General features: G+C 39.9%; 1 protein-coding gene across 16 annotated transcripts in view; it reads right to left on the bottom strand.

Annotated features, from left to right (window-relative positions):
- SASH1 (SAM and SH3 domain containing 1) overlaps positions 1 to 19,606 on the bottom strand; it is a gene marked incomplete at its 5' end in the record, with an annotated part of 518,822 nt that overhangs the window by 11,356 nt on the left and 487,860 nt on the right. For 14 of the 16 annotated variants that reach the window (XM_080584011.1, XM_080584019.1, XM_080584021.1 and 11 more), the window contains 9 exons: positions 2,683 to 2,796; positions 5,027 to 5,177; positions 5,902 to 6,111; positions 7,134 to 7,303; positions 8,331 to 8,466; positions 10,636 to 10,779; positions 13,200 to 13,271; positions 13,848 to 13,976; positions 17,693 to 18,039. In XM_080584011.1, coding sequence (XP_080440137.1) covers positions 2,683 to 2,796; positions 5,027 to 5,177; positions 5,902 to 6,111; positions 7,134 to 7,303; positions 8,331 to 8,466; positions 10,636 to 10,779; positions 13,200 to 13,271; positions 13,848 to 13,976; positions 17,693 to 18,039 — 1,473 coding nt within the window. The remainder of the gene's footprint in view (positions 1 to 2,682; positions 2,797 to 5,026; positions 5,178 to 5,901; positions 6,112 to 7,133; positions 7,304 to 8,330; positions 8,467 to 10,635; positions 10,780 to 13,199; positions 13,272 to 13,847; positions 13,977 to 17,692; positions 18,040 to 19,606) is intronic. The other 2 variants (XM_080584020.1, XM_080584015.1) reach the window with 1 other exon arrangement.

Genomic DNA, 19,606 nt, shown 5'->3' with positions numbered 1-19,606 from the left:
CCCTCCCTCCTTAAAAAGCCATGCATCACAACTGGGAAAGGTTCAAAGAAGCCAGGCTTGATCGGAGATATGGAATGACTTATAATGACTAATTAACAGGACTTAGACTAGGAAAGAGATAAGTTGAGAAGGAGTATGACAGAGGTCTATACAAAGACAATGCTAAGTACGGAGGTTTTAAGGAAGACCAGGGATGTTCATAAAAAGAAACAGTTTGAGGAAAATGGATGAATGCCAGGAAACTGAACCAAATTATGGAATCCTTAACTCCTTAAATGATTAATTCCCCAAGAATACCTTGGGAAGCCTCAAATATGCTTACTCTGTTCTTACACTGTTCTCCCAACTACCTGCTTTTGGCTGCTTCCTGAAAGAACTAGATTTCTGATAAGGTTTCCAAATGTGTCTCAGACAGACAACAACTGCATGCAAGAAAAACTCTTCTCAAGTAACTGCACTGTTATCAGAAGTCTAAAGGAGAGTTCATGTCTCTGTGCCTTGTTTCAAACCAAAGAACTGGTCTATATGGACTAATGGTCTGATCCTGTATGGTTGCTTTCTGCTCTTATTTTCTTCCTGTCTATAACCAAGTAAGTTGCAAACTTTATAGTCCTTGCTCTCTGCAAATTGCATTAAAATCACAATGTTGCTGTAAGTACACTGTGGATACCTATGAGAAATGTAAGTATTTCTGCAGGGGGATCCAGAGAAGTACCTTAAAGAAATATACCTGTATCACTGCCATAATACGTGGCAAGCCATTTTTATCCAAACTGCAAGAAGAGCTCTGAAATCTTGAACTGATGCCAAAAGGTGCAATATCAGCCTAAAAGAGGGCCCTATACTGGCCATTAAAACATTATGCAAAACCATTCCCCAGGAAATGTGAAGGCCGGTTTTGTCTCATAATTTCATTTTCCCCTTTATGAAAAGCAGTTTATTATTGCTGATCTGCACATTATGATGTTTATATTAGACAAATGATTATTCTTATTTTAACAGTTGAGCCTCCAATGTATTTTGTAAACAATATATATGCAAGCCATTACTGTCCATGAACTTTGCAGAGAAGGTGGAGCACATTTCAGATTAACCAGCCTTGATAAAATCTCTGAATGACTCCCATACTGAATGTTCTTTTCATAATGGTTTTCAAAGCAAGCACTAAATGCATTTGTGAGCAAAAATGATACAGAAATGCAGCAAGCCATAGATGAAAAGCAATATAAAAATCATTAGTGGTATTTCACATTCTGCAAAACTCAGATAAAAATAATAGCTTAAATGTAAAAGTATCTAAGCAGACAGGCAATAACAATTGCTTTCAAAAGATTTTATTATATTGTTAAAATAAGGAAAATGTACAGGCAGCAGTTTAACTTCAGTGCTATAGCTATCATAATGATGGCACTTAGAGATAAAAAGGAAAGAAAATTGTCACATATGCCATATATCTAGCTATGATTACATTCTAGCATGCCTGCTCCACGAGGATTCATGTTCAAGAAGAAAATTCCCTCTGCTTTCAGGAATTTAGTATATTGCCAATTTCAGGCATTCAGCTTCAAAGCAAATTGCAATTTTCTTCAATAAATGGTTATTTCTGAGTGACAGACTGACAGAAAATGCACATACTAAGAGAAAGATCTTTAGCTTGTATTTTAAATGGGAGAAATGGCTACTACAAGGGGCATACAGCGTCTCTGTTTATTTTGTTCTTGGATTCCTGTTTATACTGGATGTTAGTGATGAAACCAGGCAGTCTGAGGCCAAAACAAGACTCAGAAGCTTGGACTGATAATGCCAAGCACCAAGTGAAATACAAACCAGTTTAATCCACTCCAATATTTAATCTCTAATGAAATATTTGTGTGTACAAGCTTACATCCCTCAAGTAAGCAATCCTCAGTCAACACAACAATCTGATTTCTTCAGAACAGGGAGAGTAATCTTGATTAGCATCCATCTCAGTAATTTTTCAGCGCATCACCTTTCATTGATGCGCAAGACAAGGTAGTTGGAACTGAGCATAAGCAGTTCTTGCTTTTGTTTTAATTTATTTTCTCACAAGCTTTTCAATTAAGTTAACTTGCTAGCTACTCGTTCATACACTAAAAATCCTAAATCTCTGCACCTGGCCTCTGATCAGATGGGAATGCAACATGCAACCTGAGCAAAATGAAAACAAAAATAACAACAACAAAAAAACAGCCAAAACCGCAGTGCATTTTAACTGTTTATCTTATAAACAGTTTCTGTATAATTTAAGCAGCAATTCGCCTAATCCCAGTGTAGCTCAGATACTTTTCCATTGTCAGTGATCCCTTAGCAAAATGCTGTCTGGGTGTAAGTAGCGTAAGCCTCACGAGGCATGGCTGCAAGACTATGACAGGGAGTGGACAAGACAAAGAATGGCAGTGAGAGTACCTGCTGCCTTATGATCACAAAAAAATAGCAGATGATTTGTGAATCGTGATGTTTTCTACCAATGCAAATAAATAAATTAGAAACAGCAGCAATGAAAACCAATGGCCCAAATCAAGAGGGAAGAGGCAGCCAGAGCAAGGGAGAAAGTCAAGCATGAAGTAGTTCGCATAAGCTAGCACAGGAGCAGAAAATGTACTAAGTTATCTACTGAAAACAGGCTGCAAGGATTTTAAGGCTATTTGAGGACATTATTACCATTCTCCAGGTTTTCACTGCTTTCATAGCAGCCTGAATCCCGAGGAGAGCATCCACTAAGCCCTTGGCCTTCAATGAGAAGTTTCTCCTGAGATCCTGACTGGTCACTGTTACCTAGAGGAAATGAGAATACAGTGAAAACAGAGACAAACAGAGAATCCAGTTGAACTTATCAACCTTCCATTTCTAACATCATTATTTTCACTGTTATAACAACTACAACAGATCCATGTCTAAAAAACAGTGAGCATTAGGAACAGCCATCACAAAGTAGTAAACACTGTTGTAAGCATTCATCATGTTTGGCACGGGATTAAGCAACAACATCAGCACAAGTGTCAGGGAACATTGCTGTACACAATGAAAGCAGAATGAGCTGTGTGTCCTCAGTTGCCTTGGGGACAAGTCCTACAATTTACAACCACCAAAATTTATTTAAAATTATGGTGTCAAAGATTTTTCTAAGAATTAAAAAAAAAAAAGGCAAAAAGAATTGAGAGAACCAAATAAAGTTAAAAAAAAAAAAAGGAAAAAAAAAATCCTAACCCTGACTTATTTTCCAGATGGGACCAAGAGGAAGGATCAGGAATCAGGAATCAGTCTGGCAAAGTTAGGCAATGTCTCCTGAGAAAGGGGGAAGTGACAAGGGAGAGACTGGTGGTAAAAATTTCCTTCCTTCCTTGATCTGTGCAAAGAACCAACACTTGAGTGTGGTCCAGTTTAGGCTGCATAGACCAGATTCCAGGAACTTACTCATAGCATTCAGTTAGAAACCACGTTTTGTAAAGAAACTAAATCTGGAGCTGAAGACACAGAAAAGAAACTTCATGACGCAAGGACTCAGTTTATGCTGCATTCCTCTCCACCCCGGCAATACAATGTCAGAAATGGTTCTTCTGATTCCTATTCTCAGCACATGAAAGGTAATTATGGAGTGGAAAGAAGTGCTGCTGCCCCTCCCAAGTTCCAGCTGTCTGGTCCCCATTTCTCTCTGCTCATCATCCTGACTTGGAGCCGGAATTTATACTTTCCAGCCACCACATCAAATAGTTCTTGACCAAAATTGAAGGTCCCTAAAAAGAAAAAGATTCCTTCAGGGAAGCAAACATTCTAAATAGCTTTGCAAATATTAAAGAGAAGTTCATATTAGGTGACATGAAGCTACTCTGTTATAAGTGAAAAGAATCCAATTCTGCAACTGTAGTTTTGTTGGGTGGTGGCAAAAGGCAGAGAAACTCTGGATGCCTCTTTGGGAACCATACAAGAGAGATACACGTCAGTGAAAGCTCAGGCCAAAAAGCACAATCCAAAGATGCTAACCACAAATCTCTTTATAACAGAATTAAGCATTTCCCACTTAATAAGCAGCTGTTTAAATTGTTGCTACGACAGTTTAAGCTAAACTGTAGGATTTTGCACAGAAGCAGCTGAGAAAGTCCTCCCACAATTCATTCCACCGATTCTCATCTGTGGGATACTAAACTTCTGCCAAAATTTAGGGATGAAGGGGAAATTCAGTACATCTTTGGTTGTTTCAAGTAGGCACTGAAAGCATCTCAATTCCTGTCTCAGGCAAGACTTGCTTTTCATATAAATGATTCTACTGTACTGTGACTCTTGGCTACTGCACCGCTTCTTGCTGTGCAGCAAAGACCCTGTCCAGTTTGACTGCCAGTGCTTACCCTGCTTTCCCTTATTTGTGTAACCACTCGCCTGAGACCATCTGGACAATGGACAGAGTTGCACTGCTGCACATTAGACAGCTGGTTCACTGTCTTTCGCTCTTTGTATTTGAACAATATAGTTCCTCCCTCCTGTGAAAATCGCTGTACTGATGTATGCACAATCTGAGGCTACCTGTACAATCCTGTAAGTCCAAGAATCATATTCATTTGCAGGTAAAATCGGACAAAGCTTAAATCACATTATCCTTCTCCACAGCCCTCCAGCTTTGATCTTTTTCCTATCCCTGATAACCTCAATCTCTTCTCTCTGGTCTAGAAGTGTCTTCTTGACTATTCACCATACCTCAGCTTCTTATTTTGAGTAGGTTACCTGAGGATTTATTCTCAAACATCAGTATTCTAATGGGTAGGTGATGTATGTTTGACATCATTTGAATAGGCTAGGTATGCAGGGCTTACAAAAACAAAGAATTCTGTCAGAACAAATGCAAATCTTAAGTCATTCCTCAAAAATCTACATGCTGCTACATAGGAAGACCCTGGAAATAACTAGATTAGGAAAAAAAAGTAAATCCATGAACCAGTTCCCTGCTTTAAGGGGTTCACAAGGTTCCTGGCAGAGCTCTGTTGAAACTGAAAACCTCAAACATCTCACGTACTATCATACTCCTGTAGAAGTTCCACGGCTGTGAGGAGAACAGCTCTGTGCTCAGGATCTCGGATGTTCAGTTCATCTAAATCCTCTTCTTCTAAAAGCTTAAAGGTATCCAGATCTTCATAACCATTGAACAGAAAAGTGGGCATATGCTCCTGCATAAGATGAAAAAGCAAAGAGCTATAAGACAACATATTCATTCAACTTATTTTGGCAATAAAAATACTAGAGGAGATTTTCACAACCAGCAAAAATATCAGTAGTTTAGCAAATGCAAACCACTGTATAACAGCAAAATTATAGGACTACAGCTTGTATAAACATTGCTCAGAGTTCAGGGAGGTAGCTGTGCCAGGCTAGAATACTGCACATATTTCTGTATTTGGAATGCAGTGTATTAAATTGCCCGGGTAGCGTGCTACCCATCCGCGTAATATGGCACAGCTCCGTATGAACAGAGTACTGCAAACAATGAACAACAGCCACACCAATTTATCTCCAGCTCCCTGAACAGCACCGTGGAAAATAACTTACTTTTTAAAGATAGGGTAACTATTGTTATTTTTTTTTTTTTTTCTTCTATACTTTTCCTTGCTTTTGATGAGTGTTAGCTGGTAGGCATACCACACAAAGATTTATAATGACTACAATGTGCTCCCTGGGCGCATACAACAAAGAAGCCTGCAGCACTTCCTCACGGGCAGTTCTGCCTGGCCATAGCTATTTCCACTTTGCAGCTAAGACCTGATTCTGTTAAGTGGGGTAATATTCTTTAGGACTATGAATCTGCTGTGCAACTTTCAAAACTAGTAACTCCAAAGGTGTTACCCTTCCCACAAGCAAAACTGAAGGGAAAACAGATAAAAAATGTGGTCAGACCTTTAAGTTGATGCGATCCAAGAGATCCTCAACTGACTTGGGTTGTGGGGGTCTGCTTTTCCGGCGTCTCCTGGTGGGCCGCTTTGGCTTCTCTTCCTCTTCATTTAACACGTCCACGTAGATAAATTTGAAAGTGCCGACTTTGTTGTTCAACAGACCCATCCAAGTGCCCATGGGGGGTTTGCTGATGATATCAATGATGTCGCCTTTCTGCAGACCAAAAAAGCAAGGAAGTCATTTAGGCATGCTTTGTGATGAATATTCAAGCAAACACATCATTTTTCCTTAGTTTTTCGTATGCCCAGAATGGACAGAACACAGTACACAGAATGGAAAACACCCTTTAGTTTTCAAAAAGTTAATGAGACCTTTTGGAAAGATTACAGCCCAGTGGTGCATTGCTGCTGTTTTGTACAGATGTGTCCAAGCAGTGCAACTATCCAAAACTGGTGCAAATAAGAACAGATCAGACTGCTCAGCATATAAGGATACATTCTCGCATCAGATCTTGCAAGGGAAGTAGGCACATGCAGAAAGAGCTCTGCAAAACTGTTGGTTTTCCTACCAATTACCTGACCGTAACAAAGAAAAGGATGCACAAGTTTTTGTATCCTCAGAGAGGTTACCTTACTTACACCTGCTTTAATAGGAATTAGCTGCCCTTGGAATTTTAAGTAATGAATGCCCTGTACAAAGTCAGATAGTTTGGACTGAATACTGCACAAATAAAATAAACACTGATACCCAGAAAAATTAAAAGGGAGTAACAACTCACGGTCAATTAATTCAGTATTAGTTCAAATTAACTTATATTAACTAAAATGCCTTTATAGGACATTGTGTGTAGGTGCAACCACATTTCTTCCAAAGATTTTGAAAATTATGCCGTTGATGGACTAAGTCATTGCAGCAGGTAAAGTAGTTTTCCAATCTTTCAAACAAAATCCTTGCAAAAGAGAAATGAATGTGTGGCCTATTTTTATTTTTCCTAAAAATGTAAGTGTCTTTCCTTGGATGTGTGGAAATACTAATACTTACTTGCGTTTTCTAACCTTTCAGTGTAATTTGAGCAACTCTCAAATGCATCAAAATAAGATAGGTTAAAAGGCCTAAAAAACCCACAGGCAACCTCATTAACAGACCAAGAATTGTACAGTTCTTACAAGGAGCTCTTATGTGAGAGTTTTGCCAAAATAAACATTTGACCCCTTAAAAACAAACATAGCTGGTACCTTGAGCTTCAGAGAGTCTGTATCATAGGGACTTGGAGTGAAATCAGTGTGAACCCTGGCTCTTCCACAGAAAGGTCCTCTGTAAGGAGGTTCTTCATCATCACCATCTTCCGATTTTACGCTCTCCCTGTTGCTGGTTGAGGAATCCGTTGTGCTCACTGTCTGACCACCTAAGCACATGTATGCGACAGACTTAATATCAGTCCACAAAAAAACAAATTCTTTGTGAAGGTTATTAAGCAGAAGCAAAACCAAAAAAGCAGTCAGACCTTCCTAGGAAACTTTTTTTTTTTCCTACAAAATGTTGTCATGGGAGTTGGAACTCCCTGAATGCCCTTTCTTACACCAAATTATTCTCCTCGATATTTAACTGAGAAGATGATTAACTAGTGCCTCACCTATGATATGTCACAGGAGTGATATTGTCATCTTTTTGCGAAGTTTTGCCCACAAAAAAGCATAGTGATGTGAGGAAATTGAGCTCTGAGTCCTATATGACAGGTCCCTCATATTCACAAGCTTGGTTTTATGGTGACACTTTGTGTTGTTATTTAAAAAAAAAAAAATCAGATTATATTCAGAACACGCTTTCAGTTATTTAAGCATTGAGCTTTTTCTTCAGTGTTTTTGCCCAGTATGTTCTTGTCTTCTATTGATCAGTAGTTCATAGCATTAAGTTCACCCCATCTGGATCCTGCTTGAACTCTGCTTTGTGCTAGAGACAATCTTAACCAGAGAGGTTTTAAATAATACTCCTCTAGCTACTTAATGAGAAAACCTCAAGGTCTCTCCGGAGGGGAACCAAAAAAAAAGCCCAGCAGGAGTGCCCAGCAGAAATCTAGTGTGAAGATGTGCTTGTTTGCTACTTGTCCTTGATCTGGAATCGAAAAAGCACTTTCACTGCATTGTTACAGGTGACGGACTGTGATTCTCACTCCAATCATTTGCATTATAACAGTAGGACCAGCAGACCCAGCCAGAAAGGATTTCACTTTTTCAGGGCTCTGTATAAACACTGAGCAAAAGAGACAGTCTCTGCACCAAATAGCTTACGGTTCTTTGTAAGCCCTTAGTGACTAACCCTTTTTTACTTTTAACCACTGTTTCTGTTTTGCCTTTCTTTGATTCTGCTTACTGTGGAGATCTCTGCTTCCTGCAGCCACAAAAACGGAGCAACACAATTAGAACAGGACTTACTCATTGAGCTCTGACCACTTAAGGAACTCCTCAGGCTCTCTACTGAGCCACCAGCTTTCAGCTTGGGCTTGTCCAGGGAGTCAGTGTCTGGCGGCGGTGACTGCGGAGAACCTGGCATGACCCCAGGGCTGGACTCCTGCAAGGCATTGAACCATTTCAGTTTGGTAAATGAGCACAGGTATTGACAGGAGCTGCTCATTCATATCTGAGGAGAGAACTTGTATTTTCCCGCTCTTCAGAGACAAGACAGAAGCATAACACATTTATCAACTTATTTAGTGATACTCAGCTGTGGCTGACACCCCACTTTATTAGGCATGATGGCAAACACAGGAGAAATCAATAATTCTCTGAGAAAGCTAGCACTGCAAGTAGAAAGAAACATTACACAAAACTCCAAATTCAAGGTTTTCAAAACACACAATATTTTTTATCAGCAGTGCTTGCCAAACAGCTAAAGCCAAATTCAGCTTTCTGAATCAGGATTTTGTATAAAGGTGAATACAAACAAATCAGACAATGCAAGTGAAAAACATAGCAATGTAAATTTTTTTTTTGCAGTGAATTACTAGTATTTTTTTATGCAGCCTGTGCATAATATACATACATACAACACACAAACCTAAATGCATAAATAAAAAAAAAAGAACGATTTTGCCACATATGCAGTAGGTGAGCAATTTCCCTTTTCATTCAGTCAAACATTACAGGAAATCCAAAAAGGTCTTTCCTAAATTGAAATTCTGTCAGCCTCTGTGACGCACAATTGAAGCAAAGCAGATTACTTGTGGCAGAACAGTTTTTGCTTGTTTTCTCTGAATGCAGGCAGGGATATTGGCACATAGTCTGAGTCATGCCAGAAAGATAGAAGGTAAAAATATTCTGAAATGACTGTGCCAAGAAGCTGGAAAAGAATTCTAGCTTGCATACAAGAAGAGGGTTTTGAGCTGGTGTGTGGTCATGAAGCTTTTAGATGAAACCTATTATTTGCATACTGCAGAATCATCAGAAAAAAGGTCATCCCAGCATAAAACTTCAGAGGCCTAGTCAGTCTTGCAGAGAGCTAGAGAGCAGAAGTATTGCTAACCCACTGATTTCTCAGTGCATCCCTTCCTTAGGGAGATTTTCCAGAGGGGCACTTTAAGGACAGTAAGACACCAAAGCATCTTATCAGTATCAAATCATAATTTTAGGCCTTAAAATGCTTTAATTATAAATGAAATGTAACCATAACTATGGCACTGCCCCTGGTTATGAACCAGTAGGGCAAGCAGTCCCCCAGGAAAGGAATTCTAACGTTACAGTGCATTGCGTAAGTCTGTTCATGTACCTGCCTGCTGTGCTGTCTCTGTATTTTGCACTTTGGGGTTGTTATCTCGAATCTTATTAACTGAAGCTCCTTCTACAAGCAACAGCGCTTTGCATTAATGCCAAAATGCTCTGTCTGGTAGGGCATGACAGCATTTCCGTTTCCATTTCCATTTTTCTATTGCTGCGAGCATCCCTGGCCGTCCGGCGACTGGTAAGAGGCCACTTGGGGGCGATGTTTGCCAGAGAAAGCTCTGCTTTCCCGGCGGTTTTGTAAGCTATTACTTACACATTTCAATAGTTTTAAACAAACGCTGACGAATTTTTGACACTCCACCAAAGCAACGAACCCAAAGTATACCAGAAGGGGTATCTATGGAAAAAGCCAGCAATTGTTCCTAGGCCACTAAAATTCAAAGCCTTATTTACAATTAATGTACTTCAGGTTTGCCTTTAAGACTGAGCCATAAAATTCCATAATTAAAGAATAATAGGAAAATCTTCTGTGGGATGCCCCTTTCTGACTACATTGTGCATCTGTTTTAGTGAGCTGCTACAGAAGGCAAGCTATGATGGAAAACAGCTCTGTAATAACAGACAGGCACTGTGTATGAGATGTTATGCTGGCAATTTAAACTAAGGTGTAAATTGCAGATTAAATATATCACTGTGACCCCGTGTCACAGGCCAGTTCCCTTAATAAATAAGGATGATAGATAAAGAGATGGAAATATAGAGCAAGATGTGCAGTGCCATCAACCACAAGCTTCTGCTGATGAGCTACTTGAATGAAAATCTGAAAATGCATTTTCATGGTTGTGCTTCTACAAGAAGCCATTTCACAGTGAGGGATTTTATAAGAACATAGGAATAAGCCACACCACACATTCTTGTTAGAAATTTCTTTACAGATGTCTTGTGATACCTCGAAGCCTGGTAATCAATACTGATTATCACTTCTACGTTATTAAGCAGAGTCCAATGAGACCTTACATACCTGCTCAGACAGAGAGCTGCTGTATTTTTTAGACATCCTTTTCTTCATGGTTTCCTTTACAGATTTCACCTTTTTCCCCAGAGATATACGGGAGGCAGAGGGTGATTTGATCACTTCTTTATAAACAAAGTCTCCTTCTTTGCCCTGTAAAACAAACCAGGGTTTACACCTATAAAATATAGATCCAATTTCTTCTCCGTCCAGCAGTCACTGCAGAGGTACCCAGGCAGATGCAGGATGGTAGTGTGGTGTTCTGTTTATTGCTTTAAATCCTCTGTTGAGACCTTCCGAGAACCACTGTAGCAGTCTGCCATAACTTACTCTTAAGGCCTGACTTGTAACTTTCCTGCAGGTACTGTGTGTAGACAGTTTTGGGGTCTGTTGGCATGTCTTTGTCCCTTTGGGTATCAGATAAGTATTTGACTTGACAGAGAGCTCAATGATCTCAGGCTAAGCCCTGCTGATGGGACATACAACAGTAGTTGTGTCTCATGTTGGTCAGTACTACAGTTTTACAGGACTCAAGGTACTTCTGAAATCCTAGACAAATATATATATATATATATATACACACAGATACCTATATTTGGCTACTCAAATTTATGTTCTATTTTCAGACAAGCATTCAGCTAACCTCTCTTGATGACCGTCTTTGTGGTTTTACTGTGGATTGTTTATTAAAGAAAATGCAAGCAAAAGCTACTAAATCCATCAGCTATGGTGGAAGGTTGCACTTGCACACCTATTCTTAAAACACAGCCATAAACTGCTGCTGAACTAAATTAGCTGGTCCACATATAGTGGATGACAAAAGCCAGCTGCTTTGAATGCATTTAACCTTTTCTAAACTAGCTTAAGATACCTAGCATTTACTTTTGCCACAAGCACACACAAAGAATTACCACAGATCAGCTAACATTTTGCAGAACTTGTATGACTCAGCCCTTTTTCAGATATTCCAAGTTGCATGTTAAACACAGTACTTCATCCTACAGCATTTCAGGAACCACAGCAAGGCAGCTCTATTAGAGTTCTACCAGCACTGCCATCAGTACAGATGTACCAAAAATCACAATGCAAGAAGGACCAAAATCTGCTTGGCAGCAATCAGATTGAATACTGACTTTGGTCTCTGACTTGGTTCAATAATCCTTAAGAGGAAAACTTAAGTACACAAAGTAACAGTAAAATAAGTGTACACTATATTCTACATAAAGGATTTGTCTTTTTTTTCCCCTAAATTTATGCATGTTTGCTACTTTACTGATGTTCTGCCAAAAACATTCTCTGATGTTCAACTGACAATTTATTACTGACCGTTCTATTTTTTTTTTTTCCCTTTACAAGTGATTACAATGTCTTTGCTAACTTTTGGTCTTGCAGTAGAAAATAAGGACAGCTCTTTGCCTTTTTAGACCCCCTCCCACACACATTAAGTTAGTGAACTTAAACGTTTAAAAAACAAACAAACAACAACCTTGATCTGCATATATTAATTAATCTGGCACACTTTACCTGTCCCACCATGCGAGACAGGTGACACTAGTAGGAAAACCGTTAACATCTAGAATTCACACTCTCCAATACTAAAAACATAATCTGAACAAAACATGTCAAATTAGCTATGTTTAGGGATAATCAGTGTAAGTTTGGAATTTAGCTTTTTTACTGAGTTGAAAATTGATGAATAAAATATCCATCCACAGTTTTGACCAATAAAGGGGGAATTTACAATGTTAAAACAACAACAACAAAACACTGCTAACAAAAACAAAAAACAGCTGTTTAAACGCTGACATGTAAAATGTTTCACAATTTAGATTTGTTTTAAGTTAACAGAGAAGTTATCAGAGCCAAAGTTGAATCAGAAAAGAAAAAAATATATGGACGAAAAGAAAAAATGTTGGCAATTTCATTTGATGTAACATTCTGATTCATTTCTATTCTATTATTTTTAGCCACAGGCTGACCAACAGCAACACTAGGATCAACATGAGTAACATAAAATGGAATTAACTCTCTGGGGAGATACTTTATTATATAGAAAAAGTTCTCTTATAGACAAAGAGCTCTGTGTTCAATTGTGCAGCACCCAGAACAACTGGGTCCTGGTCTACTTCAGAACTTGTAGATACAATGAGAAAAGAAATAATGTCTCTTACAAAATGACTTCCACCCCAATAACCTGCAGATTTCAACTGAACAAAGATTCCTCATTATTCCAAAAAGTTTTACCAAGAAAAGGTAGTAGTTCTATGATTTGCCTGGGGTGTCGCTCTGAGGAAGTCAGACACAGGGATAGTCCACAGATGTGCCCCCAGATCTGTGCTTTGATCACTTGTTCCTGCCTCTTTACACATATGGTGTATAAATACTTACACACACATGGATATGGGTGGATATGTTATTCTCAAAGCTAAGGAAGTCTGTGGTTAACAAAGATAATTTACTTTCTTGGATCCCCAAACTGCTATTATGGACCTAAATTACACTTCAGTCTATTATAACTCTATTGTGCATTTCATTTTCTGCTATTTCAAGGCTGTGCCTTGTCTTATACTCACCATTTGTTCAGAATTGTTTCCGATATGAAGGGAACGATTTGTCAAGTCAAATCCTCCAAAGCTGCAGGTTCTCTGCAAAAAAAAAGGACGGAAACAGTTCTATCACAATGATTAGTACACTTGAAACATTGTGATTTGAAGAACACCAGTGAAAACACACACATCTGCAAAAATGGAAACAAACAAACAAACAAAATGATGGGAGATTATAAACCAAGAATGCTGTTAAAAGCAATTTGAGTCATTTGTCTTTTCCAGAGACAACTCCTTGGCCTAAGGTCTGCTGCTGTTGAGTCATCTCTTGCCTACTCTTCTTTTTAAAAAGAAAAAAGACTTTCTGGTCTGAGGAAACTGTTGATCTTATGCATCAAGTTTTCCAGGTTGCTGGCAACTCCACCTCAGCACTCCCATCTGCCTTCATAAATTAGTCCACAGTGGCACTGGAACAGAGAACCACCAATCTTTTAAAGCATCGAATAACCTACCTTCTGGGAATTGCTGCATGCACTCCATTTCCACTGAAATACAGGGAAATGCTACCTTGTAGGGCAAAGCCCTCCGTAAGAGGAGGGAAAAAGCCACCCAGATATCTGTCAGCATTGTGTCCCCAGTGATTCAGTAAGCCCCAATTCCAGATTAGGTATTTACCATCACACCTCTGGTGGCACATGGCAGCTCTGCTACTTCTGGGAGAAAGTACGTCATATTTGCAGTGGCACAATCACCTGAGTGACTCAGTTTTGGCTGAATGCACAGGTGCAGTTTATCATAATCATCCTGCATAAGAAAGAAAATCAGCACTATGACACCACTTCCCTCCTAAGAGCAGAAGGCAACTAAACTCAGTACAGTTGCATTTCCACAGCCAAAAACAGATTGTGTAACAGATGAGTCTGCTAAAGCTTTGGTATTGCTTGAAAACAGACCAGCCACTTAGGGGGCTCAGAGAGAATCCAGCTTTTGCCTTGTAACCCAAAAGGCCAAACCTTTGACTTTTTTCTGGCCACTGAACAACCAGCTGCACAGCACTCAAATACCCGCCCCTGACAACAGCCTCACAGGGCAATCCAGGAAAATGAGGACATGGCCGCTAAAATTTACTTGCACAGCTTCAACTCTGGGCCCTAGGCAGGGGTTTTGAGATGGTCATCTCTCTGTTATAAGTATCCTCTTTAGAGTTAGACCTGAGACAAACAGGAGAAAATCAGCAACTTGCAAACTGTAAATTCTTAGGGCCTGAACCACTCCATGTGGTAAATTCAAAGACACCTTAAGACTCAGCTTAAGACACTTTAAGCATCAGATCAGACCTACAAAGGATTGCCAAATTAGTCCTATGAGTGTGTACTTGGGAGCTGCAAAGATCCACCACCTGAGAACCAGCCGGTGGTCTGCTTCAACACTCTATTCCAATGAAGCAAGCCCTATAAACTGTGCCACTTAACAAACAATTAGATCAACTAGTTCTGTTAATGTGAACATTATTCTTGCCCCATTCACTACTAATCAACATATGCGTTAATTGCTTTTAAAAAGTTTTCTTTTCTGGCTCTATGGTGGGTGCTGTACACAGTGCTTGAATGCCAATTTTTGTACCCATCACAGCTCTACCAAAACTCAAATCCAACTTTGTCTATGCCCCCCCCCATCCAAAAAAGTGTTGCGATTTGAGACCAACCACAAGGAATAAGATCAGTGTTTAAAGCACAGCGCGTTCAGCTATGAGTAATGTTCTCCTGTGAAGAGTCCATTCTAACTAATCCTGCAGCGTATGGTCAATCCAACAATGAAGACAAGCCATCTGGAACTGCTCTGAGCAAACTCATCTGTCAAACCAGCCAAAGCTCCTCCTATAGCAGTCTTCTGAGACAGCAAAATGCCTGTTGGTTAAAAGCTTCTGCATAAATGTACCATATTAAGGACTTTTATTGTTATGGACATTGTTATTCATTATGGACCTCCCCTATGTACAACATTATCTTCAGCCTTCAATTCCAATAATGATCCTGGTAATTCTGTACCAAACAAAAGGTCTGTGGATGAGGAAAGGGATATTCAATGGAATGGCCATGCATTAAAAAATATTATCATTTTGGGAGAAAAGAAAAACTGATGCTATTTGAAAATTCCATGCATGTCCAGGTCACTGAAACAAATATAAATGACAAAAATGAATGGCAAGGCAAGACATAGTGACCGATTCCACTGAATACATAGGCATTGCAATTTCCCTGAGGTTGCAGCAAACAAACATTAAGTGTTTCTAGGAAGAAGGAGTGGCATTAGCTCAAGTTTGCCGGCTTTCTGTGGTTTCAGGAAGAAGTGCGTTGAAAAAGCTAGTAAGAGCAGTGCGTCTCCACCTTTCAACTCATTGTAATGAGGCTGGAGAAGCAGTTAACTGAGGAGTTCCTCAACAACAACACCAAAATGCTATCCATTTCTTCTCTGACTGTATCTCTGTGAATACACAAAAGTCAGCCCAGATGGTTTTCATAAAGAAATTACTATAGTAAGACCACTTTCTAGAAGAACTGAAAAGCTTGTTTCTGACATCTGTATCTACTAAGACAGCTTTAGAAAGCATTTTTAACTATGCAGCATCTCTAGCCCAAACGAATATGCTCTTTTACCCGAGATACCACCTACTGCTCAACCCTCAGAAGGACGAAAAAGCTTTCTCTTATCTTTGTAATATCATTATGGGAAAACAATGTCTTCTGAGTACAATATTTATGAAAACAAACAGTATCATGTCAGCGGCAGGGCAAGCAGTAAATGCAGAAGAAATAGCGAAGCAGCCGAGAAAGAATATTTGTGCTACTGAGAAGGAAAAAAATCCCTTAATTTTGCATCCATAGAGCAAAAAGTGGACCACAAAGATACGGTCAGCTCCCACATGTTATTCAGGGAGACCATGTCTGTGGGCTCTTATATTAAGAATAACTCACACCTGTGGAAATGAAGCAGAGGCCTCTCAAAATAAAACCTGTAATTCAAGAAGAAAAGCTGTTTTTACTGTATTGTTCACTGGGATATCTTGCTAAATGTTATCAGTGTACTGCTGTTTCCACCCACTGAGGGAGGGAACATGCCTATATTTTCTACAAGACAAGAGACTAACTGGTTCAGCTTTGGAGATCTGGCTGGCCCCAAAGGCAAGTTCCCAGGAAACTCAGCATCATGGTGAAGGGAATGGTCAAAACTGGGTCAGGAAGAGACTTTGGGTCTCTGGAGTGCTCAAACCACTTAATTTCCCATTGTACAGCACCATTTCTTTTTTTGGCCACCCCTTGTTCCTTTTCCACAATGCTCTGAGGGAAGCTAACACCTTCACCTCATGCAAGAAAGGAGGAGCAGTGGCCAGGGACAGAGCAGAAGGGGCACTTTTGGTGGTGGTGAGCAGCAAGCAGGAGGGCAGTGTCTAGATAACGTAAAACTCCCTGTCTTTCTGCAGCTGTGTGTGTTGACAGAGACTACAGAGCTGGATGGGCAACCTGGTGAGATGTAAACTGAGTTGTGAAGGGCCAATATGAGGCAATGACAGAGGGCAGGAGAGAAACGGAGCACAGTTGACTAAGCATACTCTAATCCTTTGGAAATCTTGTATATCTCTCAGTGTGCCTTTAAGAGAATGCTGACTTCCAAAGCATCATAAAAAACATTTTTATACTGTCTCAAAGCTTTTCATCAGTCATCTCGATTTCTGCTCTAAGGGAATTTAAAAAAAAAAAAACACAGCATTTTGTCATATTTGCTCTTTCTCATCGAGTTACTCTGTGCACATAAAAACTGCAGAATCAACAAAACTCTTCTCTGATGGAATTACATCAAGCTCCTCATGGCTTACTCTTCCCATATAGCTGAATTTCAGTGCTTAAGAGTTTATAATGGCAATGAAAGCAGGAGAAGCGCTGAGTTTTAGTTAAAAGTATAAAGCAGAAACAGTGTTGACTGCAACCTCACAGAAACTGGAAGACCACCTTCATGACAACTCTTTGACTCACAGACTTTTGGTGGATTCTCAAGAGAACCCTTTTAGTACAGCGATCCACTGTGGCAGCCCACTTCCTCTTGGCTTCCTCATCCTCCTCTAGCAAGCATCTCCTCAGGTCCTGCTTGTCGGCCTTGCTCAGGGTCCTGTCAGTAACGGGACGCACCAGCTGTGAGAGGTTGAGGTGACTGTACAGGCTTTTCTCCACCACATAGGTAATATTGAATTCGCTGACAGAAGTGCGCCCTCGTAGCCTTCTGTTTGGGAAGCCACAACCTCCACCCCCTTTCGCTTTGTGCCGCAGTAATTGTAGGTCGCAAGTTGTGGGGGATGCTCCTTTCCTAGCAGGGCGCTGGCAAAGAAAAGCTCTGGAACAGGAATAGTTAGTATCCATTTTCTTCAATCGGATCTGCTTCCTTACACTCTGAATCTCCTCCAGGGACACCAGAAGATGGTGCTTGTGCCTGTTGCTGTCATAAAAGCAAATGCTTTCTGTACTTACCCCATGGCTCAGCGAGCCGAGGCTCTTCTTCATTTCCCCATCTGTCAAGGAGCGGCAAACTTTCTGGGTCTTCTCCTCTTCTGGGTAAGAGAAAAATGTCCCAAGTTTCTTGGGAGGCTTGATAAGGCCACGGCTATCAGTTTTGCTGAAGGTCTTCACCAGCTTCCGGTTGGCTCCCCACGTATCAAGACTGCTAGATGAGGGAGAAGTAGTAAGTGAGTCCGAGTCATCCTCTGGCTGCTTCTCACAGGAGCCATCGAAGTAGAATTGCTTCTTGTGAACTCCAGAGTAAAGTGCCGATCTGTCATCCAGTATAGGCGAGTTGTCAAGTGAGTGCTCTTCCACACCTGCAGGGGGACGAAAGCAGGACAACGGATGTCATTGTTCATAACTCTCTAGGACGTTCCCCTGTAAAATTTTATTTAATTATCAACAATCATCCACTTAAAATGGAAGCAAAACTCTTCCTGATTCAAGAAGCCCAGAAGGTATTTGCAGCTGGATAAATCTGAATCAGCAACTTCCATTTGCGAAGTGAGAGTTTTGGGATGAGATAACAATAAATAGACTATAACAGCATGTAAATAAAACAACTGCTATTTTAAGTTTCTCTCTTTCATCCGCTGCTAAATAAGACCACAGATGCTCTCACTTAGAAATCCTTGAAAAGCTGGAACTGGGATCTGTTTCTCATGTTCTCCTTCTGATGCTTGCTACGATGGCCTACTAAAGCTCTGCTCTAATGAAATCACAGTAAGTCGGAAGCATACCCAGGTATTAAAAACCAAACCAAACCAAACCACATGCATCTCTCATTTAGGTCCAGTTTTCAAACACCCAATGCTTCTGCAGTAGAAAACAGTATTTGTCCCAGAAAGTTACAGAGTTAAGCTCAGGGCTGAAATGAAAAGATCTGGGATTTCCACAGGGGAAAAGGAACCAATTTTAATGATACAGAATTCACTTAACAAACAGATGCAAAGTAAAAAATGCCAAAGTAGGTCAGATTGTGGTTGTGCCAATTTCAACACTGTCCTGTTAATGACAGAAACACATTGTTTTCAGCAAATACATATTTCACAGAAAGGGAAGAAAACTTTTTGAAACACAAGTGGATATGGGAAAATAGCCAGGTCTCCTTTCTGGAATGGAGTGAAGGGAGAAGAGTACCTGGAACTGCGACTCCTTTTCACATTTATCATTCAAGAAACATTTTTGTCTAGTGTTTTCTACTAAGCAAAATATAAGCTCAGATATTATTAGATGTAGTAACAAGGAAAGAATCAAATGAGAGTACACATCTTGCTCAGTCCTGCTTGACAAATTTCATGGCAGTCACGGGTATATATCAGAAACATCATTACCAAAATACCTATGATTTACTAAAGTCATTTATTCACTAACGAGGGAAAAAATCAAGACAAAAAAAATTAGTTGCCTTGTACAGGCTTCCTGTCTCATCTTCAGTCACTCAGCTGGCAAAACATATTTGACGCTTATTTGCTGAAACCTAAGACACTGTTTTACCAAAATAAAACTCACTGTGACAGTGAAGGGATAGCAGATCGCATCTGACACAACTTTCACCGCTGAGAACTTTTTTGGGGTAGGTCTGTAGATTGGAGCCTCATTTTAACTCCACTTTCACTGGACTGTCCAGCTTGCTCTTTTTCTCCCCTAATTCTCAGTTTGAACAGAAAATTGACTTTCTCCTGGGACTGAATATGTGCTGATAAACAATTTTAGTCCACTGAGTAAATATGTTTTCAAACAGCTTGTAAAATATGCATTGTGTGTCAACATTGTAACAGATGTTATTTGGAGTCAGTCCATGACACAAAGCCATAATGACACAGATGTAGATTTAAATGTTTTTAAATGCTATATAAGAGCAGTGCCCAAGAATCAGAACCT

Source organism: Anser brachyrhynchus, assembly GCF_964034855.1.
Source record: "Anser brachyrhynchus genome assembly, chromosome: 3".
NCBI lineage: Eukaryota > Metazoa > Chordata > Aves > Anseriformes > Anatidae > Anser > Anser brachyrhynchus.
Note: the sequence above shows the minus strand (reverse complement) of the source record. Positions and strands in the feature narration are given on the sequence as shown.